General features: G+C 50.7%; 9 protein-coding genes across 9 annotated transcripts; 2 read left to right on the top strand and 7 right to left on the bottom strand.

Moving 5' to 3' along the window:
- Window positions 1-653: 653 nt before the first annotated feature.
- N7468_009774 (Cytochrome P450) lies at window positions 654-1,376 on the bottom strand (the record flags this gene model as incomplete). The annotated part of the gene is made up of 3 exons (XM_058479070.1): window positions 654-996; window positions 1,077-1,293; window positions 1,343-1,376. 3 exons carry the CDS (start codon window positions 1,374-1,376, stop codon window positions 654-656), a joined length of 594 nt encoding a protein of 197 aa, XP_058327400.1.
- A 614-nt stretch (window positions 1,377-1,990) lies between these two features.
- Window positions 1,991-2,859, bottom strand: N7468_009773 (uncharacterized protein; the record flags this gene model as incomplete). The annotated part of the gene is made up of 3 exons (XM_058479069.1): window positions 1,991-2,591; window positions 2,696-2,764; window positions 2,822-2,859. 3 exons carry the CDS (start codon window positions 2,857-2,859, stop codon window positions 1,991-1,993), a joined length of 708 nt encoding a protein of 235 aa, XP_058327399.1.
- A 529-nt stretch (window positions 2,860-3,388) lies between these two features.
- On the top strand, window positions 3,389-5,079 carry N7468_009772 (aldehyde dehydrogenase family protein; the record flags this gene model as incomplete). The annotated part of the gene is made up of 5 exons (XM_058479068.1): window positions 3,389-3,451; window positions 3,559-3,817; window positions 3,881-4,156; window positions 4,241-4,549; window positions 4,580-5,079. 5 exons carry the CDS (start codon window positions 3,389-3,391, stop codon window positions 5,077-5,079), a joined length of 1,407 nt encoding a protein of 468 aa, XP_058327398.1.
- A 1,480-nt stretch (window positions 5,080-6,559) lies between these two features.
- N7468_009771 (uncharacterized protein) lies at window positions 6,560-8,527 on the bottom strand (the record flags this gene model as incomplete). Its single annotated transcript, XM_058479067.1, has 3 exons — window positions 6,560-6,744; window positions 6,809-7,648; window positions 7,747-8,527. 3 exons carry the CDS (start codon window positions 8,525-8,527, stop codon window positions 6,560-6,562), a joined length of 1,806 nt encoding a protein of 601 aa, XP_058327397.1.
- Window positions 8,528-9,735: 1,208 nt separating this feature from the next.
- On the bottom strand, window positions 9,736-11,194 carry N7468_009770 (putative cytochrome b5 reductase; the record flags this gene model as incomplete). Its single annotated transcript, XM_058479066.1, has 2 exons — window positions 9,736-11,051; window positions 11,119-11,194. The coding sequence occupies 2 exons, from the start codon at window positions 11,192-11,194 to the stop codon at window positions 9,736-9,738; spliced, it is 1,392 nt and encodes a 463-aa protein (XP_058327396.1).
- A 533-nt stretch (window positions 11,195-11,727) lies between these two features.
- On the top strand, window positions 11,728-13,531 carry N7468_009769 (cytochrome P450; the record flags this gene model as incomplete). The annotated part of the gene is made up of 4 exons (XM_058479065.1): window positions 11,728-11,860; window positions 11,935-12,320; window positions 12,391-12,772; window positions 12,837-13,531. The coding sequence occupies 4 exons, from the start codon at window positions 11,728-11,730 to the stop codon at window positions 13,529-13,531; spliced, it is 1,596 nt and encodes a 531-aa protein (XP_058327395.1).
- A 1,745-nt stretch (window positions 13,532-15,276) lies between these two features.
- N7468_009768 (Zn(II)2Cys6 transcription factor) lies at window positions 15,277-17,759 on the bottom strand (the record flags this gene model as incomplete). The annotated part of the gene is made up of 7 exons (XM_058479064.1): window positions 15,277-15,703; window positions 15,797-15,979; window positions 16,034-16,641; window positions 16,727-16,807; window positions 16,861-17,168; window positions 17,222-17,523; window positions 17,590-17,759. 7 exons carry the CDS (start codon window positions 17,757-17,759, stop codon window positions 15,277-15,279), a joined length of 2,079 nt encoding a protein of 692 aa, XP_058327394.1.
- Window positions 17,760-19,597: 1,838 nt separating this feature from the next.
- On the bottom strand, window positions 19,598-21,266 carry N7468_009767 (uncharacterized protein; the record flags this gene model as incomplete). The annotated part of the gene is made up of 5 exons (XM_058479063.1): window positions 19,598-20,074; window positions 20,126-20,534; window positions 20,587-20,713; window positions 20,793-20,882; window positions 20,927-21,266. The coding sequence occupies 5 exons, from the start codon at window positions 21,264-21,266 to the stop codon at window positions 19,598-19,600; spliced, it is 1,443 nt and encodes a 480-aa protein (XP_058327393.1).
- Window positions 21,267-22,923: 1,657 nt separating this feature from the next.
- N7468_009766 (uncharacterized protein) lies at window positions 22,924-24,246 on the bottom strand (the record flags this gene model as incomplete). The annotated part of the gene is made up of 5 exons (XM_058479062.1): window positions 22,924-23,285; window positions 23,347-23,411; window positions 23,470-23,861; window positions 23,933-24,040; window positions 24,094-24,246. The coding sequence occupies 5 exons, from the start codon at window positions 24,244-24,246 to the stop codon at window positions 22,924-22,926; spliced, it is 1,080 nt and encodes a 359-aa protein (XP_058327392.1).
- Window positions 24,247-24,462: the final 216 nt, after the last annotated feature.

Raw genomic sequence — 24,462 nt, 5'->3', positions numbered from 1 at the left:
TTCCTTGGAGAGTTGTATGTTGGTTAGGCTGATAGGATGATTTTCGCAGTAGCGAGGGGTGGAAGGAAGATGAAATAGAGTACATTAGGGATAGACGCAAAGTCCTCCATTATTTCCCTCAGAACCACGTGTTACATCATAACAGGGATAATATCAGCTGATGATTACGAGTATATTGAAATTGCAGCGAATCTAACCGCTATCGGTAGAGATCACAACTGCTACGGAGTTTACTTTTTAAATCCGTACCGATTGGCCCTATCTAGGCAACGATGCCGAGATCCACCTCAGCTTCCACAGAAGGTACCTGAGATTTACTCAATTTAATCCATCCAGGCAGCCTTGCGTGTATACGCATGTGAAAGGTGCAATGCGACCATGCTACTCCGCTGGTCTTCGTCTATTTTACCCAAGTGCTCAAGTACACTATACACACTGATGGACTATGGAGGCCCCTTCATTTACGTGATGTCCAGGTGCCTAGGTAGGATTGACTGTAATCGCAGAGTTTCTCAGGTGACATGTTTCCTTCATTCCAGGAGAACAACAGGATACTTTTTACCAACTTAAGTTCATTCTATTCCCGTACTGCTTGAAGCCCAGCCTCCAAGCCATCTCTATTACGACACATGAAATATCGAATATCAACCCAATCAGTCTGCCCAGGCTTCCGATACAATGGGTATCTTATACCCATCTCGGCGGCCAACTTGAGCCCTGGGTATACCGTCTGCGAAAACATCAGTTCCAACAACTCTGATCTTTGGTCGGTCTTGCTCAATGTATTCAATATCATACTTGAGCAAAATGTGAGCTAACATGATCTTGAGCTCATGAGCTGCGAAAATTCGACCTGGGCACGCATGCTTTTCAAGACCAAAGGCCAAGTGTTGTGCAGTCGTGGATACCAATTGACCTTCCTGCTCTTGACCAGTTCGCCGGATGTTGTGAAACCTGTATGGATCCCACTCCTTGGCACGATCGTAGGTTTTATCACTGCGCATGGTGTCTGTAGTGACGGAGGTCCCTTAGGAATGGTCACTCCATTCGCTAATGTGATATCCTCAGTGGCGTACCGGTTCATAATCGCCAAGGCGACTGCATTAAGATGCTGCGTCTCCTTGAGCACGCTGTCTAGACGTTTCATATTATAAACTCCATTCTTATTCAACCCGTGAACTGATATGGCCTGTTCAATCTCGGAGCGTAGCTCAGGTAACACGTCTGGGTGAGCAGCAATTCGCCCGATCGTTTTGAAAAGCAGATCCGTGTGAATGGCGGACAGAGCCAAGCCTATTTGGGTGACCGTCGCATCAACCTGATACGGCAGGGCCTAAGGTACCCAGCGGCAGCTCAGAGACCTTGGGTCCTGACATCCTTAGAGGGTCAGAGTCAGGATTAGGGTAGCGAGGTTAGACCCTAACCTTCTAAGATACAGACAGAGGTTTCTAAACTTGGACCTGCAGGGCAGATGAGTGCCAGGTCTAAATAGATCTAGAATCCTTAAAATCTAGACCTTCTAATAGTACTAGTTTTGAAGTTCGAACCTTATTATAAAAGTCTTGTCATGGCCAGGATTTGCTATATAGACTATTACTAAGATTTTGTATTAGGAGAAAAGGAGGTTTTTTAGGGGTTGTATATTATAATATCAAAAACATCATACATTCTCGGAGTATAATCACTAACAACATATTCATTTTACAGCAGCTTGATATCATGGCATACCCCATACTAAGCCAGGCTAACTGTATCTAGCCCAGGAGTTTGGGGCAGCGGTGGAAGGTGCGCATGAACTCAGTAAAGAAAAGTTGCTTCGAGGCTTTGACTACACGTCCATTTGTGTGTGTAAATGTGGCCTCAGCCTCTCGACCAGATAGGAGACAGCAATGACACCTCCTAGGCAATTCCAGGTGTAGTGTACACGGCTATGCGCGGTGATGTAGGCCTCCATGATGCCCTCTGGAGCACGCAGGTAAGCACGCCACTTTCATGGCACCAGCTGGTTGCTGTCTGGGTCAATCCACTGGTAGATGCTCTCCAGCCACACATTGGACTGGCCGGTAGCGTGGATTATCTTCCCATCAAGAACGAGCATACCTGTTGGATTGCGATCTGCGTGGCCTGCCATGATATACCAGGAAAACTCATCACTGAATGCATGTGACCAATTCAGCCCTTCGGCGCCCATGTATCCAATGCGGTTAGGTATTCCCTTGTTCGTTCCACGGAACCCTAGGTTTTCTCGGACGGCCCGGCCCTTGATCTTAAGGATCCGACGCTCGTACTTGATAGTACCCTCTGCTTTCATGTGGCTCTGGTATCCGGCCATGCCATCAGGCTTCCAATTCTCGAAGAAACCGAGGTGGAAGAAGCCATCGCTGGGGTCGGATAGCCGGATATTGGCTTTAACGCCAGCGTACTCCCCCCGAATCCAGCACTCCGGCGTGGCGCAGACATACTGGCGACCGGCGATCTCCCATTGCGCTCCCGTTGGGGTTTCGCTGATCTTGAGGGAGCCTAGAGGGAGGAAATCCTCGAGGTTGTGGCCCTTGTCGATGGAAGGGGTCGCGTCATGTTCTTCTTCTCTTCTTCCGAATGGTTTGTCACCAGCAATGCCGTACGGTTCAAATCACACTCCATAACCACGTCCTTGCATTTTTGGTGATACATGATGGTCCAAAAATGCACATACTCTCCGGTTTCGGCAGTGGCACGCATCACAAACCCGGAGTCGAGGTACAGCTCCTCGTTCTTGCCGAAGCTGTGTGCTCAGGATCTATCGTCCTCGGGCTTTATTGGCCGGACCTCATCGACGAACATGGCGTTCGCATCTTGGGATCCTCGATCTTGAGCCATGGCATGTTTGAATGAGCACGTAGTACAGAGGGCCTTTGAGAGGTAAATATTTTGCGTAAGAAGAATCGGCCCCTCTCACCGTGATAACAGTTGTATAAAGATGTTCCAGATGTTTCATGCAGGTTGCCTAGGCCTTCATGGTCTCCCCCGCAAAATACGGCCGCAAGATGCGGGATAGAAGGACCCACCGGAATTCCTATTGATTATGTCCTGCTTGGCCCGTGTCATACAAGTACAGTCGTTTCTGATACGCATGTCTTCTTATGTTTCCAGTGGGAGTCCGTATTTCGGGGTTGAGGAAAATAATTACGGGCTGCCGGAATTACCGGCTCGCGGAATTAGGACATTGCGGGGGTTGATGGATCGACGTGTCAGTGCTTCTCGCCTCACAGCAAGCGCTAAATGACTGTCTTTGACTTATATTCGTTCGGAAATCTAGGAACTTAATGGATCCGGCAGGCTTATTGCTCAGAACAATCAAGTCCTGACCTCTACCTGTACAGGAGACACGACCAACAAGTTGAACGGAATGGCGTCTAAAAGACTGATGAATGTCACCACCCCTCCCAGTGCTCTTTTCCTCGACAACAAGGTGAGACATACATCTGCTCCAATAAGTTCACGGTAGCAGCATGCTGATCGGATTAGTGGGTGCAAGGGGGGGGGGGTGCTCCCGGCTGACTTTCAAGCGTGCTAAAGATGGGAGTGATATCGACCTGCCCCCCCTTGAACTCTGCATCAGCTGCCGACATTGACACCGCCGTTGCGAATGCCCGACGTGCTTTTAATGGGGAGTGGGGTGCCTTCACAGGGGAGCAACGCGGGGTCGTGCTCAATAAACTCGCGGACTTGATCGAGCAGCATACCCAGGAGATTGCATATTTCGAAAGTCTTTGCAGTGGCACTCCCATCTCCTTCCTGAAAAGCACGATGCCCAGCGTTGTCTCTGTTTTTAGGTGTAAGTGATCTTCTCCAATCCGGAGAAAGCGTGGTGCTAGGCAAGCGGACCTCGGCGAAACAGATTACGCAGATTGGACCGACAAGTACAAGGGTGACTACTTCCCGCCCGAAGATGGATTCTGCAAGATCGTAGAGCACACCTCAGTTGGTGTTTGTGCTGGTGTGACTGCCTGGAACGGGTCGCTACACTTTCTCGCATGGAAGTCTGCTCCGGCGCTGGCGACAGGAAATACTGTCATCCTGAAACCTTCGGAAAAGTCTCCTCTGGGCACGCTGTCTGTTGCGAATCTCATCAGCAAGGCCGGTTTCCCCCCGGGCGCCTTCCAAATTGTTGCAGGTAAGCGACCTCAGAGATAATACTTGCCCCCCCGCGGCTCCCCCTCCCCGCCACCGCTCCACCAGAGAGCGTGATAGGTCTCAGTGATAACTCGATTTATATGGGCTGGGGATGTTGGTGCCTCGCTAGCCAGCCACATGGATATCGACAAGATCTCCTTTACAGGGTCCACTGGTACGGTGAGGAAGGTCCAGGATGCCGCAACTAAGAGTAATCTAAAGCGCGTCACCTATGAGCTTGGAGGAAAGAGCCCTGCCGTGGTGTTCGAAGATGCTGACATTGAGCGAAATCTCTTCTGGTGCACGTTTGGCATCACGGGCAACAGTGGGCAGGTGTGTACTGCCACATCCCGCCTTTTTGTACAGGAGAGTATTGCCGAGAAATTCATCGAAGGTCTGAAGCAGGCGTTCTAACACATTGGAGCCACCCTGGGCGCAGATCCGATGAGTCCCGAGACACAGTACGGACCTCTGGTCGACAAGGCCCAGTATGAGCGGGTCCGCATTTATATCGACGACGCCCAGAAAGTGCTCTCTCCTGTCGTTGGGGGAGATACGTACTCCGTTGATGATTATTATGTCGCCCCGACCATCTTCCTGAACCCCCCCTCTGACGCTAAGATCTACCGCGAGGAGATCTTTGGACCTGTTCTATGTATCAAAACCTTTAAGACGGAAGAGCAGGCAATCGCTCTGGCCAACGACACCAACTACGGTCTGGCAGGCTCTGCCTATACCCAGGATATTGAAAGAGCCTTGCGAGTCAGCCGTGCCATTCGTGGAGGTACAGTCGGAATCAATTGTACATCGATTGCCAGCCCTCAGGTGCCCATGGGAGGGTTTAAGTTAAGTGGAATTGGCCGCGGGCTAGGAGAATATGCTCTCCGTCATTATACGGAGCCAAAGACAATTGTAATCAAGTAAGCTTCCCTCATCGCCAAGTGGTTCAAGGTATAACCTGACTGTTTTGTTACAGCACCAAGTGAAATCGACACATGGGGGCCCAGTGATCGACTCCGTAGTAACGGCTGGAGCGAAGAATCTAGCAGGGCAATTTCTGTGGTGTCTGATTCCGCATATTTTGCTCCAGCTTCGACAAGTCCACTGGGGTCATCTAGATAGTAAGCGAAATGACCATAATGACATATTTTGACTACAAATTCCATAACATGAGGTTCTACACAGTAGATACTTAGAGCTAGTAAGACTTTGATGTTATCCCCAGGAGTATTGATTGATTAATATTTATAGTTCTATCAGGTCTTATCACCCGATTTGCCGGTAGATCTCTCTGGGCACTGTCAAGGAATAATGGGATTGAATGGCGTTTCGCCACCGAAGTAGCGTTGAAAGGGTCTTTGTGTAAGGGAACTACTAGATTTGGATGGCACCAGCTGACTAGATAAGATAATCGTATTCGATAGACTTCCACAGTAGGGTTCCGGTTTGAATAAAGACTAAAGCTCACTCATTCATCTAAAACAGGCGCCTCCTTTTATGGAGAGATTCGCTAGGGATTCGGTCTCAGCTGAGGTTTCAGCCCTGAGCCCGCCAATAGGATACAGGGTAGCTCTTGGACTCTGCTTCACTATCGTTGAATGGGCTTGGCTTCATATTCAAAGGTCTCGAATTGATATCAAAGGCGCTTCCAACACCGCTTCCACGCTATCGAAACCCATTATTCCTTGACAGTTCGCACACATGGATTATAGACATCCTTAGACATTGCAGATCGTGCCGCAGTCTAGTCATCGGTAATATAGATGAGCGACCCTTGATTCATCCGCCTATCCGTACCGATATGTAGATACTTCTATACTTAACTCTAACACTTTCTACAAGTCCTCAACCTCTGTCACCGTCGCGCTAACCTTACCTATATTTTGGTATTTCTCTTCTAAGAGGCTCTGCTTCTTGACTTATGCTAATACCACATCTTCTTCCGGCTTCTCCTGTCGCACACGTCCGCACATGATGTGTGAATATGCCCGGCACATCTTATACAGTACACCCTTTAGCTGGAATCCGTGACAATATCAAATCCGCAAAGCTGTGGATTACGGATCGAGCCACAGTCTCGCAGGAGACTATCATTAGTGCCCAGAGCCCAACACTTCTTTCCTGCCGCTTACTAGCTGCCTAGGCGTAACTACCGCGTAGAGTTTACGTCTTAATATGTGTGCTCCCCGGGCCCGGGTGACGCTGTGGTTGTGCATTTATGTTCGAGGAATATTTTTTTGGAGTATCCGCTGAATTTGAGATAGCCTTGCTCTCTTACCTACACATCTATGGACTATAATCTAAGCAATTAAAGAAAATCTATGGCTGGAGATCTGAGGGACGGACAAATTAAGCAATGGAGAAAACATCGCGTCCAGAATCTGCCGGAGAAAATCCATTCTCATCAAACAAGTGCGATCCCAGTCAGAGCCCGGTTCTCGTCGCTTAATAACTTGACCTTGTGCTTTCCATCACGGTCGCAACGATAGAGACTACCACCAAGGTCCGTCGTATAGATGACGTTATTGACTGGGTCCAACTTCAGCCCAATCGCCTCGTTGAAATTCCTGCTGAGAATTTCAGTAGCCCCTAGAAGATTGGTGTGGCTTGGGAAGGCCAGAGGCGTCGAGGTGCACTCGGTTCAGGGAATTACCGAGCGGTAGCTCCCCACGGTCCGTCCAGTAAAGCGTATGCGCCTCCTCGTCTACCTCCAGATCAATCGGCTCCGGAAGCCCATTCAAGACGACACGAATATCATCTCTTGAAGATGCTGATTGACCTGCAGGGGTCTGGATATTGGCACAGAAAATACGCCCTTGTCCGGCCTTGGACGGGCCTTTCTGGGTCCAGTAAAATTTGCCGAAACTCGGGGCCACAGCTATGCCAACGCACCACTTCAGGATGTCCGGGCTGTCCGCATTCTCCGTCGCGACCAAGACCTCAAATTCCGAGCCATCATAGTTGCAGCGAAGGACGCGCTTGCCCTCGCGGTCACAGAAATAGACCTTTTGGGATTTTGTGTCTAGCGTCAATTGCTTGGGCGTGTTGACGGTCCCCGGTGACACCACCGTCCGGATGTCAGATCCATCTAGATTGGCCGACATGACGGAACCATCGTCCTTTCCAGGGACACCCATATTGGTCCAGAACATGCGTTTGCTCGCAGAGTCTACGGCAAGACCATCCGGCAGAGCTTGACCGGTGACGAGAACCTTTTGCACCTGTCCATCTGTTGAGATTTGCAGCACCTCGCCGGCGTGCAAGCTCGGTTCTTTGGCCGACAAGCCAATGTCGAGAACGACGAGGCTGTGGCTGTCACCGTCCGTCTCGGAACTTCCAGGGGCTGGATAAAGACCGCCGGCTGCGGACTTGTTTCCAAGCTTGCCCTGGTCCAGGTAGTTGGTTTGAAGATAGTCAACGGTTTTGGTGCCGGAGAGGCCCCGTTCGGCGATGTAGTGTTTCTCGATGAATGCCACAGTGTCCAGACCGACGCCTGGTAAGAGAGAGAGCATAATTAGCACGGCCTTCTTGAGGGAGCAATGCCAGAGTCCAGAGCACTCAGCATAAAGGGGGGAAGAGAAAATCACATACTGTCCATGCCCTTGCAGGGCGCCATTTTGCCCTTGATGAACATCTCTCCCCACATCGAATCAATTTCACTCGGCGTCGAGACTCCCTCGGCAAGAATCGTGAGGGTTTCGCGCTTGATGGCGGCCCACAAGCGGTTGAAAATGAAGCCGGTGGATTCCTTTCGCGCAACGTATGGCAGGGTGGCCGCTTCCTTCAAGCGCTCAACCAGGAAAGGAAAGATAGCCGGTTCGGTAAAGCCGTCGGTCATCAGTTCCACGACCATGACTGCTGGAGGCATGTAGTAATGCATGTTCAGAATGCGAGCTTTGGTGCTGTCCGAGACCTTGTCGAGCATCTCCGACGATTTGTAGGACGATGAATTGGTTACCAGAATACAGTCGGCGGGAGCCAGTTTCTCAACCAGCTCGAACGTATCAATTTTCAACTGGATTTTTTCGGGAACAGCCTCAATGAGGAGCCAGGCATTCTCGAGGGCTGGTGCCATATCCTCAAAGGTGGTGACTTTGCCCGGCTCGGCACCCGTATTGGCTGCGTATGAAGCCACATTCTCTTTCACATAGGTTTCGCAAGCCGCACGTTGGTCCGCACTGGGGTCACGGACGTGGACACTGTAGCCCGCGGAGGCCCAAATGGCCGCTGCACGATTGTTAACTTCTTGCACAAAGAGGGTGTCCAGTTTGACGCAGTAGAACATACCAATTCGACGGCCCAAGACCCCCGCTCCGAGGAGCGCAACGGGCCGTGTGCGGTAGTTCTTGGGTGGCTGCCACGCTGAGGTCATGTTCGCGGAAAAGGATCAGAAGCGAAGTGTTTACAGGGTTGGAGGGAACGGGGTAGCAAACACGGACTGCAGTAGTGCTTGCAAAAGATACTACTGTCGATGGGGGTGTTTTGCCGTTATATATGACCGAGGGATTTCGAAGGCGAACCCTTGGGAACCTTCCCGCATTTAGAGGGCCCCCTTCGACCACAAGGGATATCTCAGGCCGTATACATCCGAGTGCCGCGAACCCGAACCGTCTTCTCGTGTTTGACGAAACGCTTTGGCCGAAGATCGGCTTGCCGATGGTGTTTCCGCGGGTTCTTTGGACCTCGGCATAGCGGGGATCACGCGGCAGGCCGATCTAGCCGTGGCGCTCGAGGAGGCATATCGGGAGGGCACAATTCCTGTATTGCGGCTGGCTATCTGGCGTTGCGATTAACTTCGTCAGCAGTCCGATACGCTCCCCTGCACGCTTCGACTAGTAGCCGTGGCAAGACGGCCTGGTGCGGGTCCCTTGGATACAGTAGGTGGATCCCAAGTGGCACGTGACCTTCGCAGATCAATGTTAGGGTTTGTACGTCGAACTTCTCTTCTTCTCGTCTCCCCGGTGATCGGACAACGTTCGTGGCCGAGTTGACATTGAACCAAAGTCTTGCTTTAGCCCTGCCCAGATAGTGAGCAATTAGTACATGCATACATAGAAATGGTAAAAAGCAAGCAGTGTCTACCAATTGACGTTCTAGCTACTCGCCCTTGACTGAACACTTCAGGCGGGTAGTGATTATCTTGAAACACCATTGCCGCTCCTAGCCCTTCGCATCGGTCGGGTATCTTATGTTATTGAAGCTGGACTGGCGGGCAAAAAAGAAACAACAGAAAACAAAAAAAGAAGGGGCACTGCATCTAAGCCGAAAATCCCGTAAATTACAGCTGACAAACTGTGCTTTTCATTGCTCTTAAGCCTGGATACTCCCAAGAACTCCGAAAGCGTCAAAACGCCGGACGTACCCGAGACCCCAAGATTTGGTATTCGGTCAGCGTACAGTGCCATCTTCCGTGCTGAAAGGGAATCTATGAAACATAGGTCTAGGTCTAGCTAAATGAACGACATACACATATAAAGTACACAAGAGACAGCTTGAAGTCAAGTGAAAGACAAAAGTCAGGAGGCAACTGCCTTTTTGAAACTGAATGCGAGTCTAAAAGGAAAAAAAAAAACAATGCGTCTAGAAAGTGAAAATTTGGTCCGTCATCTTCGTCACGGCGCCTGGTGCGGTGAACCCCAGGCCAACCAGTCCCTTCGTGGCGGCAGTGATCATGCCAGGCGGGCCACAAAGCATGATCTTGGTGTCCGGCGAGGGCGCGGGGAGCTTCTCGCGCATGACGGCCGGCGTGACAAACCCCTTCCCGAACTGCCATTTCTGGGGTGGGTTGTCCAGCATGTACCAGATTTTGAGGGATTTGGGATGCGCCGCGGCGAACGCCTCCAGCTCGGCCCGCAAGAGAATATCATCTTCCGAGCGATTGGCATAGATCAGGGAAATCTCCGTGGTGTCCGTATCATCTTCGCAGATGGCCCGAATCAGCTGGTACATCGGGGTGATGCCCGTGCCACCCGCGATCATGCCGATCTTCTTGCATAGTCCCTTCTTGTACCGCATGGCGCCTTTGGGGCCCCGGAAGAGCACCTTATCCCCCACCGTGAGGTGGGCCAGGTATTTGCCGGTCAAGAGGCCTTCCGGGTAACACTTGATCACGAGCTCCAATTTGCCCCGGTCGAGATTGTTGGACGTGGGGGTGTACGACCGAGTCACCACTTGGCCATCCACGGTGGCTTTGATCGCCACATGCTGGCCAATCGGCAGACCCAGGACATCGGTTTTGCCTGGCAGCTCGAAGACGAACCGATAGACGTTGGGGGCTAGAAGGTCCTTGGCCACTAAGGGCAAGGCCTGGTAGTCTTTGGGCTGCAGAAAGCCCGGGACCAGATGAGGATCGATCTTGTGCAGGGCTTTCCGCTTGATGCGAGGAGGGTACTTGGTGAACCCTGAATCGACTTCGGTAAACTTCGAGAGGCGAGAGACACACACGCCAGCGAGCGCCGCACACACACTGGCGGTGGCAATCACCCCATTGGTAAAACTGCCATGCAGGATGGACTCGGAGAGCTTGCTCGGTGACAGGTGGATGGGGCCCGGGAGCAGCCTTCGGAGGTCGTGGAGATGGACCTGGGTCTTGAGGGAAGTGGAGGCGAGATACAGCGAGAGGATCGAGCCAGCGGTGAGGCCCAGGGTGCGGACCGCGCTCGAGCTGCCCTTGGCGGGTTGTTCCACCGGGGTCTCTTGAATCACCCGTACGGTGGCCGGCGCCTTGTATTCAGTGGCGTCCTTTAATGTGCCGATCAGAAAACTTTCCAAGATTTCATCAGCGTCTTCTGAATGTCCGACATCCTCATACGCGGCGGTTGCGTCTTGCCCGGCCACGTCGAGCAGCACGTCGACTCCGCCGGGGTGGTCTTTGAGGTACTTTGTCACGTCGTAGACTAGGGAGGGGGAGGGAGGGGGTTAGTTAGAGTTAGAAACTTTCGATAGCACGGGGATTGCGCTCACCTTTCCCGTGAATGGCAACCCACAAATCGCTTCTGCTCTTGTGAGCGCCCAGCTCTTCCGTTGTAATTTCCTGCATGGCGCCTTGGAGACCAACTGGAAAGATCGAACTCGGTCGGTGAAAAGAATTGTTTGATGCTGGACTTGGGAGACACAGGGAATCACCTATTATCATATTTGTATGCACTAGCTCGGAGCTATTTGACGCATCCACTCTAAAGATAGATCCGCGTACTTCCAGGACTTCCGCGGAAAGAAATGTAACCGTCTGCCTTCTGAAACGCGAACATGCCGAGATTTGTGAACAGCCGCGGGCCGATTGCCCCTTCGGCATGCCGAGACCCACGCAGTGTTTAGGGTTTAGGCAGCTTATCGCGTCAGTAGCGAGGAGCCGAGAAAGTGGAAAGGACGTTGTTCCGAAACAATGGTCGATCCCGGGAGCGCAATGCGGCTTTTTTTTTTTTATCTCGGAAAGAGCGTGCCGTGGTCAACATGGTTGGACTCGGGGGAGTATATAACCGGCAAGGTATACAAAAGAGGGTTCCCGCATAACCCTACGATATTAGTTGTATTACTGGTCGACTCTGGACACATTCGAAGTACCGAACCGGGATGCCCTCGCAAACTTTCTATCTTCTTGGGCAAAGCCCGTCGTCTGCCAAGCAGATTGAGGTGGACGCCTCGCTGACTCTGGATGCGTTGAGACTGTTGATTGCGGCACATTTTGCCATCGTGGAGCCAAGTGGTAGGTGATTCCCTTAAACCCCTCAGCAGCATGATCCATTGATTCGGGGTTCTGATGAGCGAGAATTCTTCCAGAGATTGAATTCCAGGGACCAGAGGCGCTCCTCACGGAGGTGTCCGAGATTCTGGCCGCGCCCGGGCCTGTGCCACTGACAATCGATGGACATGAGGTCCGCGATCCTCCGTGCCCCAAAGAATTACCATTCGTGGGGACCTTCTTTCAAGTGTATCCCGACCACCTAGGGAACCACCAGCGCCTCTTCGAGTCACTCGGTCCGGTCGTCAAGACGAACAACATGGGTCGTGCCACGTACCAGACGAACGATCCGAGAATTGCGGCCGTGGCATTCGCCGAGTCGGATTTCTTCACCAAAAAAATCAATGAAGCCCACCCTCTATTTGCGCTGAAGACCCCATCGGCGGGCGTGTTCCTTGGCGACACAGACACCCCGGAATGGAAGGTCACGCACAAGTTCTTACCCCCCTGCGTTGGGGCCGAAGGCCGTTCGACACTATGCTCCGACCATGCAGAAGACCGTCGAGGACTCATTCAAGGTGTTTGATGAATTGGATCGCCAGGGGGAGGCCTGGAACGTGTATCAGTACATGTTGAAGATGGGCTCTCAAGCGGTGGGCAAGCTGACCCTGGGCATCGACTTCCAACATTTCGATACACCTGATGCCCCGGTCCATGAAATGGTGCACAATATTGCCGAAATGCTTTCTCTCAATAAGAAGGTCACCTCCAAGGGTGACTGGTACAGCTCCTTGCCATTTGGCGATCCCAAACGGCTGCGACAGCTCAAGGCCCGCATTGAGGGGATGGTCGAGGAGTCCATGGAGAAGGCCGCCCAAGGGGGCATCGAGGATCTGCCTTTGCAAGACGCGGCCCTGAGCGCAAGCAACATGGTCGGTAAGTGGTACCCGTCGCCCATCGGTCAGCTCCGCCCGTAAGGAATCCGTCTAACCTTCAATAGACTACGCTCTCCGAGCCACCGATAACAAGGGCGAGAAGCTGCCCAAATCTAGCTTGGTCTGGGCTCTGGTGGTCGCGACCGGCGCCGGCTTTACGACCACCAGCTCTCTCCTCTCCTGGCTGATCTACAGCCTGGTCACGTATGACGGCATGCAGGAACGGCTTCTGCAAGAGCTGGTGGACCACGGCTTTGACGAGAATACGGAAATGACCGCGGATTTCACGGACAAACTGGAGTTCCTGGACAAGTTCATCAAGGAGACGCAGCGTCGCCACAATCCTTCCTTCCAGCCCGGTCGCACTGCGAAGGTGGACCTCATTCTGCCCGGGGGCTATAAGCTGCCGAAGGACGCGGTGATCATTCCGGCCCTCCACCATATCCACAATAACGCGGCCTTGTGGGACAATCCTGCCCGCTTCAATCCCGATCGCTGGGACACGGAAGAGGTCAAAAATCGACACAAGGCGGCGTACATTCCATTTGCGATGGGCCCCCGCATGTGTATTGGGTTCAACTTCGCGCTGCAAGAGGTCAAGGTCTTCCTGCCCAAGCTGGTCTACCGGTACAAGTTCTCCCGAGAAGGCGACGGTCCCATTGAATATGACCCGATGTTCCAGCTAATCAGGCCAAACAACCTTTACGTGCGCGCCGAAAAGCGGACCAAGTGGCCCGGTAAATCAAGGAACGCCGTCTAGATCGTGCTGTCAATATCCCAAATCTTCCTCCTTTGTACGAGTCATTCTCAGACCCAAAAAAAAAAAAACCTCAGAAATTCCCCATTTCCAATGTTTAGAGGATAGATTAGCGTTGGAATTGAAAGACGTGTATTATATGACTCAGGATGCACCTGGAAGGACGTACTACAAAACGACGAGTTGCCATAGGATAGATTATCTTAAACCAATTCCTGAATTAAACAAAAGGAGTTCTTACCAGAATCACAGTGATTCGAAACCTACTTACATCACCTTCTCGGACTACGTAAACTCCCGATATGCCGAAGTTCACTTCGTAGTGGTAGCACATCTCACGGTGAAAAGGGAGATGTCTACGTGTTTATTAGTTCTAAAAGACTATTTGAGTGATGCCGTGGCAATCGATTGCTGCCATTTAGGCTTCTGGCTAAGCTATCTCGATGTCCCGCAGTAAAACCAAGGAAAAGTAAGTGCATGAAGCCGACAGCTACACAGACTATCCTGCTGGTACTCGCCAGGCAGCCGCTGAAGGTTTATCGGTATTATGTAGATTATATAGCTTGCATACTATATTACGATTATGGTCCGGTAGTATTCGACTGTGTTCCACAAGCCTCTGTAGTCCTAGGTTTTCAATAGCGGGCTGAGACAAAAACAGCTACGGAATTCGCAGATCTATAGAACTCAATTTTGATGTTTCAATCGATCATAGTTCATTCTTGGGAATCTGAGAGCCCCTACAACAACAACATCAATACGCCGTCCCTAGGGTTGTTTTATCCACATGGCTTTTTGCAGAAATATATATATCTGTGAGATCATCTGAGATTGTCTACTGACCTACGGATGAACAAAATCTGCGAGGCGCGGAGGTGCGAGAAATAATATGCAGCATCGTATAAGACTCACGCTTAGTGCTGTATTTCTGATGGGTTCGGTATGGAGACTTGATCCATGGAGTCCGTATCTGAATTTCAATGAGACGCAAGATGTCCAATGCCAATTCGGCAACCTTTAGTGTGCTCTTGAGAGTGATAAGACGCTCTCGATTTTACCACAGATCTATTGGAGACAGTTTCCCACACACTACGCAAACACATTCGAAGGATCTCACGAAGCTGTTAGACGCTGATATGTCCTGGTTTGGTTCCTTCGGGACGTGAGGAGATAAAGGAAGGAGTGTGCAGGATTGAGCGGGTTTGGTGATAATTGTCACGGAAAGCCATCCAGAAAAAAGAGGCTTAAGACCGAAAACCTAATCGCGGATGTAAGACTTGCTTCAAAATGGGACTTTTAATAGGGACACCAATTTGAGCTGGGCGCCGGTATGAGTTGACTCCGATCAGCTCATCTATGAAAATTGACATATCAAAAGCTGTCTAGAGGTCAATGAAGTCACTTGGAAGCAATGCCTTCCGACGGACTGACGTTTAGTTTATATTGGACCGGTACACAAACTTGTCACATCCCGCTGCTCGAGAGCCACGCATCCACAAGCTACGTAGCCAGGCATATTTTTGTCGAGGTGCGGCCACGGCGCGTGGCAAGATGAAGTGTCTCGTGAAACTCTTACCCGGTAATTTACTGTCCCGAATGAGTCGTCGACACTTTGAAAATCAAAAAGTCGTCGCGGAAGTTGGAGGACTTGGGCAAGCTCCCTCTCATACTTCATTGAAGATGACATTGGCATGCACGCAGACAGCAGCATACACAATTTGAGAAAGGTGTCAAAACGGGGCCGTGACTCAAATTTGGTTCCACGTCTGCCAGACGTCGAAGATCGAAGAGTCGTCCAATAAAACATGCAAAAAGTCCGTGTCATCCGTAGCAGCAAACCCAAAAGCACCCAAATGATCATTCCGATTATTGTTGGTGTCAAGGCTCTCTTCTTCCATGTGCACACCGGTGGTATCATTTTTAGTGGCCAGTGCAGCGACAGGGATTGCTGAATAGTCAGAAGATATGATAGGCGGCGAGTAATCCGGGAATATTTGTTGGATCGCTTTCGTGAAAATTCCGCGGTACAGCGAAGCCACTGTGTACGTTTTCTGAAATTCTTCCAAGACCAGCATGCACATTTCAAGCTTGTTGAGTCGGATCCGCTTCGTGAGTGTGTCGCCAATTTTGCATTGGAGTAAGTGCAGCTGCATCGCTGGAACGAGGAGAGGAGGCCTTTGGTATTTGATCTTGAGTCAACTTCCGGGCAAAGCAAAGACGGTTGGAATGGCGCAGAGAAGATAGATGGGGCCAATTGGATTCACTCACGTCATAGGCCCTGCAAATCCTAGGAGCTTTTCTTGAACGAGGACATCTAGTATTTCATTGGTCTTGGAAGCCGCAGCATCAGCCCTTAGGCGCATTCCGTGCTGCCAGCTTTCCTTTGCTGTGGAACGCAGATCACCCGGGGCTTCTGTTCCCCAGGGTCGATAGAATGTAACGGCCATTGCTCTGCGAAGATGTCAGAGAGAGAACAGGGAACGGTTCAATGGTCGAAAGACTGACTGGTAATGCAAATGGACATGATTCGAATAGAAACTTGCAATTGGAGTCAGGCCCACTTCATATCGATCTGGAAGTTTGCTTCCCAACAGCCGCTTCTCCAGCCCTTCCACTTGAGCTTGTGACGCTTTGAGACCTCCAAGTCGACGATTCATGGTTAGGATGTCACCCAGCAGGCAACTGAGCTCAATGAGCATTATCCAATATCTAGCTAACCGTTCCATGTCAGCGGGGAAATACGACGCGGCAGCAGATCCCTCAGGCTTCTGTATATCGAAAAGAAGGTCTTCCAACACTGGCATAGGGGTGTCACAGTCATCCAGATTGATCCTCAGTGGCCTTCCTAAAGTAAGGCCGAGCCAGCGGTCACGGAAAAGACAACACCACCAAAGCCGGCGCCAAAAGGATACCTGTCGGCCAGAAATATGAGTAGTCAAGTTTGACATATCAGGATTGCGATGCAGGCCAAGGATCTGGCACAAGCTTATTGCGATGCCTGACCAGTACCAAGGCTGTGCGTGCTCGTCCATGTCTGAATGCCAGAATCCCATTAGAAGTGAAGATTGCAACAGCACAACTTTGTTCCTTTCTCCCCCATTATTGAACATGCACTGCTCAAACGAGAAGGTTAGCTCAAGAAATCTTGAGACCAGCTCAATCTTGAGACAGGCTCAAATAGGGGAGGAGAGTACGTACGTTTGCTCGACAGTACATCGTATATTTCATTGCTCTTCTCGAGGTATAACCTTCTTGCTCGTATATAGCAGCAGGAATGAACTACAAGATTCAGTCAGTTTCGGAGGATAGAAACGATCCACATCACAACTTACATTAACAGCGACAAAAAAGAGACTCCAAAGCAGCAACAAATTGTAGTTTTGAAGCTGTCCGATCCGGTGATGACTCACGAGCACATCTGCTTCAATTATGGGGAGAATGGGATGTACATGAACAAGGTATGCCTGGACCATGGCATCACAAGCATTTTTGCCTGGAAGGGTAAACACGCCCTTTCTCTGTAGGAAGTCCTGGTCCTCGTCCGATAGGTGCGTGCGGTGCAACGGGATGAGAAAATGCTTCGGCAACAGGTGATTGGGGGAGCAAATATCCAAGGCTGAGGTGGGCCCAGTTTGTTCTCCTAACTTCATCGTAAGCTTAGAGTCTCTTTGCGTGTACGATCGGTTGCTTTACCAGTATAGTAAGGTACTTCCCCAACACTATTCGGTTGGCCCAGCGCTGCCGATGCAATGTCGAGTCCACTGCGTTCTTCTTCGGCCATGTTGTTAACCTCATTCTCCGAGGGATCCCGATCGAGGATACGCCTCGTATTTTCAACACGGGGATTGAGGGCAGGCAAGCCAGCAGATGTAGGCTCATTGCTCGGGTGCGGAATTTGGCGTGCCTGATACGCGCCGGTAGCGAGGTTTGAGTTGGCCGTCTCGGCATGGACTTGACGGCGACAGCGAGGTCCTAAGCGGTCATTCTGCTTAGTACTAGGCAAATTGGTTTGAGGTCAGCATGGTTTGGTCGAGTATCTGCCGAGCGGACGGCACTCTCACCCTTTCGCTTGCCGAGGGTTCACAATGCATTCGGTAGCATCCTGGGCACAGCCGGCACAAGGGATACCAGTGACGGTAAGGCTGCACCGTACTTTGCGTTTACGGCAGGCCTGACAGGCAACGGCAGACCTATGGCGGCGGGCCCTGGGGGTTTGATTGGGAGAGCTCATGGTCTGCAGGCAAGAGTGCTGATCGTCTCCCGAGGAATTATGAGTACTTGCATGGGGTGGCAATTCTTTTTGCCGAGGTATTAGGCCCGGCTCGATTAGACAGTGCATGACTAATCTTGGAACTAACCAATCATGGGGCCTTGGAATGTCGGTTCCACTTATTCCGCGGTAAAGAGGCTCGATTCCGATTGGTGAACGTTTTTGTCCCTGTCATGGATGAAGTTTAACAGCACCAGGACTCATCGGTTACTTGACTTGGTTCCTTTGAAACTGCTCCACGAGAGAATCCTTATGGGCGCGAAAGCCACAACTTATCTTATGTCTGTTCTTTGTCACCGTTACTGGGGTTTGCCGTCCGTAACCACCCTAACATTGGAGAATTTGCCTGGATTATGAGATGTTGGGATAGTGTGAAGCCTATTCTATGATAGGCTCGAATCTAGGATAGGATCCGAGTGCTGGTGGTGTTGGGGGGGGGGAGGGCGCTAATGCTACTGTCAGTTCGTTGTGCGCTAGCTTAATGATAGCAGGATAACCAAACTAATCGCTGGGAGCCCTTCGGTTCCCTTCGCGATCCGGGGGGCGTCTTCGTAACTAGAACAAAGCCTGTCGTGACAGATAGGGGTCCGCTTAGAGGGACTTATGTCGTTGCTGTAGTTCTTCCTACTATTCTTCCTCTCCTTCTCCCTCTCCTCCCTAGTCTCTTGAATATAAGCGTTATTGCCGCCCCACTCTGGTAACATTTGCTCCTATTGATATAGGTAACCAGATTTATGAGCCTTCCAGTCAAGACCGACTTTTTCTTTTGTATAGCTAACCTGACCCGGGCATTAGTTTTCACATCCTAAGTCCAATACCTTTTTAAGTTGAGATATTATCCAGAGATTCCGAGCTTGTTGTAAAAAGAAAATTTACCTTAACAAGGTCTATAGTTTCAGTATAGGGCTGTTGATGCGGGTACTCTCTCATATTAAGAGTCAATATTGTCAATAATGTTCGAAAAAGGGCCTGGCGAAATTCCCTGCTTTGTACAGGTAGTGAACTGGATTTTGAGTCATTCTAAGGTTGGCGGTCTCCTTAATCGGAAACTTCGGGCGTGACACGATTCGCAGAGTTGGCAATCTGAGTGTAATGATATTACCTGTAGGTTTGAGCTATTAAATCCGAGTCAAAGCTTGTACCCTCCCTTGATTTATCTATTTCTTTGCATAACACTGCCTAGCGAGTGGAGAACATGACGGTTAGGATGACATGCCAGGATCAACAGGCACATGGAAGCGCGAAAGTGATTCACCCCTCAAGCGATTTCGATATTCTTAGTATCGCCAATGCTTACGTCTGAGGCCGTCCTGTTTCAGGATATCAATGTGCGGCCGTCAGCTGTGCTTCCAGTCTCCAACTTCCAAACAATTGTGCATCAAAGGAGCAATAGGGATCCATCGAATTCTGGCAATATTTAGGACTGCTATATGAATGGCAATTTGGGATGTAGGCAGGTTGGTTTGGACTGCTACAAGAGGCTAGCTCGAGATACCAGCCAAGGGCTCCTGGACCAGGTCAATCAAGTACCTAACATCTGGATTGATAAACATTCCCCTACCCCTCCAACAATGTGATAACCAATCCAAGTTCGAGTATCTGTACTTACTCGCAGGGAATGTGCTAATAAGGCTAGATGCATAAAACAAATGAGCACCCGTCTAATACTTTATCCATGTTCCACTTGTATATAAAGTGTCATGTAGTCCTGGACTCATCCATTTCAAATGGATTCAAGATCATGGACAAACACGAGTGCTCCATTACAACTTGGCTCATGCCATAAGCCCACCCCCAATTCAAGAATTGGGTCCAAGGAAAAGAAGCGAGATCAGAATGAGAGCGAAGAGAGTTGCGGCAGCAGCGAACGGAAGACCCGACCACTCTAGTCCTATATGCATACCCGCAGTATACAGTTTAGCGAACATTGGCCCGGCGGCGATGATTCCTATCGATTGGGACACAGACATGGCTGTGTACAAAGTCGCGACATGTTCGGCTGGAGTGAAACAAGTTGCAATGCTGATGACCGTGATCACAAACGGCATAGAAAGTGAGACAAATAGACACCCGATAGTGAGCAAAACTGCATCAGAGGCGGTAAAGATCAGGAGATAACCTATTATGCCAGATGTAACGGCAATTTTTGCAATCACGAGATCCTTTTCCAGAGTGATGTAGTGCAAGTGCCGAATAAGAAAGGATGACAATAGCGGCACGAATACGAGGAAGGTTGCCAGAGTCATACAGCCTCGGATTGAGATAAGATAACTTGCCTAACTTGAGATTAGTGTAATTGAACGCCATGTTCATTAGCAGGAACTTACCCTGGCAATAGTCCAGTGCAATTTGGCTGACGCATACTGGATAAGCAGGAACAGGGAGCTTTTATCTAGAACCCCGGCAAAGACAACAACAAGGCATATAAGCAGTTTGGGGGTTTCCCATAAGAATTTTGTATCGGCGATGAAGTGTTTGGCTTTGCTTGTTATAAGAGATCGTGCATTCGGCTTTGATGGTGGCAGAGGAGACGCGGCAGTGCCCTCGGTCGATCTCGATTCTGATTTGTTAAGAGTCTCAGGAACTAGGACGCTGAAGACAGCGCCGGCAAGCACAATGAGAGGCCCTACCAGAAATGGGGTCCACGGGTTGACCTTCATGAGGGTTGCACTGATAGGAGTTGCCACCACTTCAGCGATGATAGGTAATGAGGCCAAGCGGAATAAAGCTGTGGTTCTGCTCCAAATTACCAAATGCACTCATTCGTATCGAAGAGGGGCTGAAATACCTTTGTTTCTCACTGAACACGTCCGCTATGATGGTCATGAGAATGAATGTAGCAAATTGATCACCGCCTCCTGGTGCTCGAAACATGCCTGTCAGCCACACTAGGCGGAGGGGCAAATTGAACCAGCCTGTCATGATCAGTATACCAACACTGTAAATTCGAGCAAGGAAGGAGGTATCTACAGACAACCCTTGGCCACCATTCACTAATTGCGGTTGCCGCTGTAGAGAGGATAACAAAAGGTCTTCTCCCGAACTTGTCGGCCAGAACTCCGTAAGGCAAAGCGAGAAGAAGAGCTGTCTGCGTCAGTAATTCCCCGAGAAAGAGACAGGTCTCATACCTGGCAAAACATCAAGCGTGTTCTTCCACCCACTGATGAAAGCAAGCTCCGTCTGCACGGGTTCTGATTTGCATATATCGCCGTCCAAACCTAGGGTCGTGTGCGAAGCCTCCCGACCGAGGGATCGCTTGTAGTTTTCACAAATGGTGTTCTCAAAGATCAGTAGTTGCGGCGCGGTCCCCATAAAATGCCCAAAATTGACCGAGAACATCAGAAAAGCTGACAGCAGCATTACTCTCCATTGAATCGATGTCCATTGGGGAAGAGCATTACGTAGCCTTCCCTGGTGAGGACGAGAGGTATCCAGAAGTGGAGTGTTTTCGCCATGATCTGCAGGCATCTTCTGGTGAGAGCAAGCCTCAAGCCTTTCAATTCTAGGCCTAAAGGAGCACCGTCAACATGCCCAGGATGGAACGTGCGACTCCTTGGAGTCGTCCGAGTCTCGCACGTGACGCTTATCAGTGGCTTGCTGGCCCACAGTGGGCCCGTAATCTCCGGTGAGGGGTCCGTCCACACTTAAGTTGACTTATCAATTGTATAGGTAACTTTTTTCCGTCTATTAAATTAGAAACCGACGCGATCCTAACACCCGCTCAAGCCAAGAACCTGGCCGCACCGCCGGAGCCACTTCCTTCCTGTCTATAACAAAAATAGGTGGTCTTTCAACCTTCATCTCCTGAATATATAAATAGCCTCACTCATTTCCCTCGAACAAATACAAGTAGAAAAATTCTCCTCTTAAGCTACAGCAATGTGGGATGCGGCAGGGGCCCCTCCGTGCGAACCATGGGCGGTTGCAGCGTATGCACACCCATTCAAAGCGATTAAGGCGCAGACGGTAGGCCATTGGGAAACCCACAGGACGCACTGTTTTAACCGAGTAGAAGAATAAGTGGGTAGTATCGACGTGCGGGACATTGGTGGAGACGAAGAGCCGCAACGAGTTAGGTCTTTTGCGATGTTTCACCCAAGCCTTTACGGGGAAGAGTCTGGGCTGTCACAATGCGCTTTGTTACAGTTACGCGCCTGCTCCCTCCAATGGCGGAAAACTCTCGGGGAAGGCTCGGAGGCTGGTTCTACGGATCCTCATACGGTTCGAATGATCGTCGCACCACACCTACTGTAGAGATAGAGCGAACCATGGTTATGGCTCGCTAAAGGCTCTCATAATAAACAACCGATCGCGGAGAAAGCCGTGGGCTTGCTTTATAACTGGCTTGGTTACAGCGCTACCTTTGAGTTATTGCACAGCGAACTCATAGGAGTATTGGCCTCCCTTGGTCGTATCCCATATTCGAGCCAACAGAAATATAGACTGCACGGGGGCCCTAGGGACGGAGCTACCCAGCTCCTTGTAGGCTTTCCCCCAAGGTTCATGGCAAGAGGGAGTTGTAGCCCGGATGGAGGGTCTCATAGTTTCCAAAGCCCGACCTTCTTTCCGTCTGACCCATCGGCCCCGGAACTGTTGCAGAAGACGGAGGTACAATGGAAGAAGCATCCCATTGTTAGGGGTTCCCGCCCCAGCCACAGCCAATGCGGCGCTCTGGCTGGGTTGAGACATGATGTAATCATAGGACATTGCCACTGATCAGTCTCCGATCCAAAGTTTGGAGTATGGGTTGCAGTTCAGCTGCTTGCTCAAGTTCAGGTTGATCATGGTTATTTAGCATCCATATGTGGCGTGTACCATTACAAATGCCCGTGATATAACTATCCATTAGCGAAGTACCCTATCAAGAGGAGCTAAGCTACTAGACTCAAGGGCAAGCTTTAGTCTCTTCCCCTGGAATAGTAATGTTCAGGCTTCCATTGAATAACATCTTCTCACCGGATCACTCAACAGGCGCCCGACCTGGCGGTTGTCTTCCCTAGGTGCCTAGTCTGTGAATGCTCTATTACTACTAACTACGCGCGGAATATGATAAGTGGTAGATGTCATGCATCCGAAGGGCTTTACGTGGGCCAATGACTGCTTTCGTGTCGGCGTATATTGTTTCTCAAGGCTGATGCTCTGATATAAAGAAAGACTTTTGCACATGGACGCCGCCCAAGTATGGCTCCTGTTTCGGATTGAGATTCTCCTGGCTACTGTTGCCACTGCCCTGGGGCGAGGCTGTGACGACCGCAAGAGTGTCCACATCATCAATATCCGATCGCCAGTATTTTGAACCTGACCTACCCCCAGAGCGTCTCAGGTTGACGCTATGAAGTGGCATATCAGCGGTACGTTTGCTTCGACTACCGGCGGAACTGGGGTCCCGAAACCATCGGAAAAGAGGGCGGAGCGTCACGAGGCTCCCCGCGGCAATACCCAGGCCGGCTTCCACATTTGACCAGATGGAGATATTGGCACTCGTGTCTACATCGGAAGCTGATTAGTATGATGGGCATGGGATTTCAGCAGAAACGGCGACTCGTACAGAGAAAATCATCTGATTTGTAATCGTGGAGGTACGGAATACGGACGATGACGGCTGCGCTGGCGCTGGATCTGATGGTTAGTGGGAGCCACAGACAAAGCATGAGGAGGAAAAGGAACGTACACGCATCCTATGCCCAAGATACCAGCCAAGGCAGTCTTGGAACGGGTGTTCATTTGTAGATTCCACACAAGGAACACGGGAAGAAGGCCTAGGGTGAGGTCGCAACACGCTGCACTCACACTGTAGACATATGCAATATTAATGATGTTGTCAGGGTCGAAGCAGCGGCCTTCTGCGCCAGGCCGAACCCTCTGCCAGAAAAAGGATACGGGGTGACACTGAAGAGTCAACATGAACCAAAAGACCAGGCCGACAACCACCGTCACAGCAATGACAGCAGACAGAATCACCGTGTGCACGCGGGAGACGGTGAGACGAAGCAAAGTCACCGCAATGGAACTTTTGGCCACTCCACAGACCCATACATAGCTGGTTTGGCCCAGCCACCACCACTACGACATCGTGTTAGAGCAGGACAGCCTCGGCGTGGATCCCGGAAAACGAGGGAGAGGAATTCACATACAAACATCGCGGTCTCTAGTCTACCTTCCCTCAGAAGCACTTCTTTTCGCTGGCCAAAGCCCCGTAATGCCCCCGTGATTCCGCATAGCGCGAAGAATATATTCAAGATCTACCACATCTGTCAGTTGGCTCGAAACGCGGGTGCTGCATCGGTGCCGTTACCCAAGCGAAGACCATCAACCCGTCATCCCACCCAAACGCCTTGACAATTTTGAGTCGGACAAAACATCGCAAGCAGACTGTGATTGAGGAGATCCCCAGGAAAACCACGGTAACAACGAAGATCGCCAAACTGCGATCCTGCAACTGTAACATGGTGATTGTTGCAAATAAGAGCTTCTCCCATGTTATTCATCAAGGCGTGGTCCTCGTCCTGAGAGTCACGATGCGGGTTCAACGGATCTGACCACACGCAGTCTTGACCGTTGAATCGCGACGGCGACGTCAGACGGGCACAGAGAGTGGAAAGAGAATGTGACGACCAGAGAGGTATGTTATGGTCACCAGCCAAGCACGGCACCCCTGATCGTG

Source organism: Penicillium chermesinum (assembly GCF_028974085.1).
Source record: "Penicillium chermesinum strain IBT 19713 chromosome Unknown utg000007l:1.0-2695246.0:1.0-2697696.0, whole genome shotgun sequence".
Lineage (NCBI taxonomy): Eukaryota > Fungi > Ascomycota > Eurotiomycetes > Eurotiales > Aspergillaceae > Penicillium > Penicillium chermesinum.
Note: the sequence above shows the minus strand (reverse complement) of the source record. Positions and strands in the feature narration are given on the sequence as shown.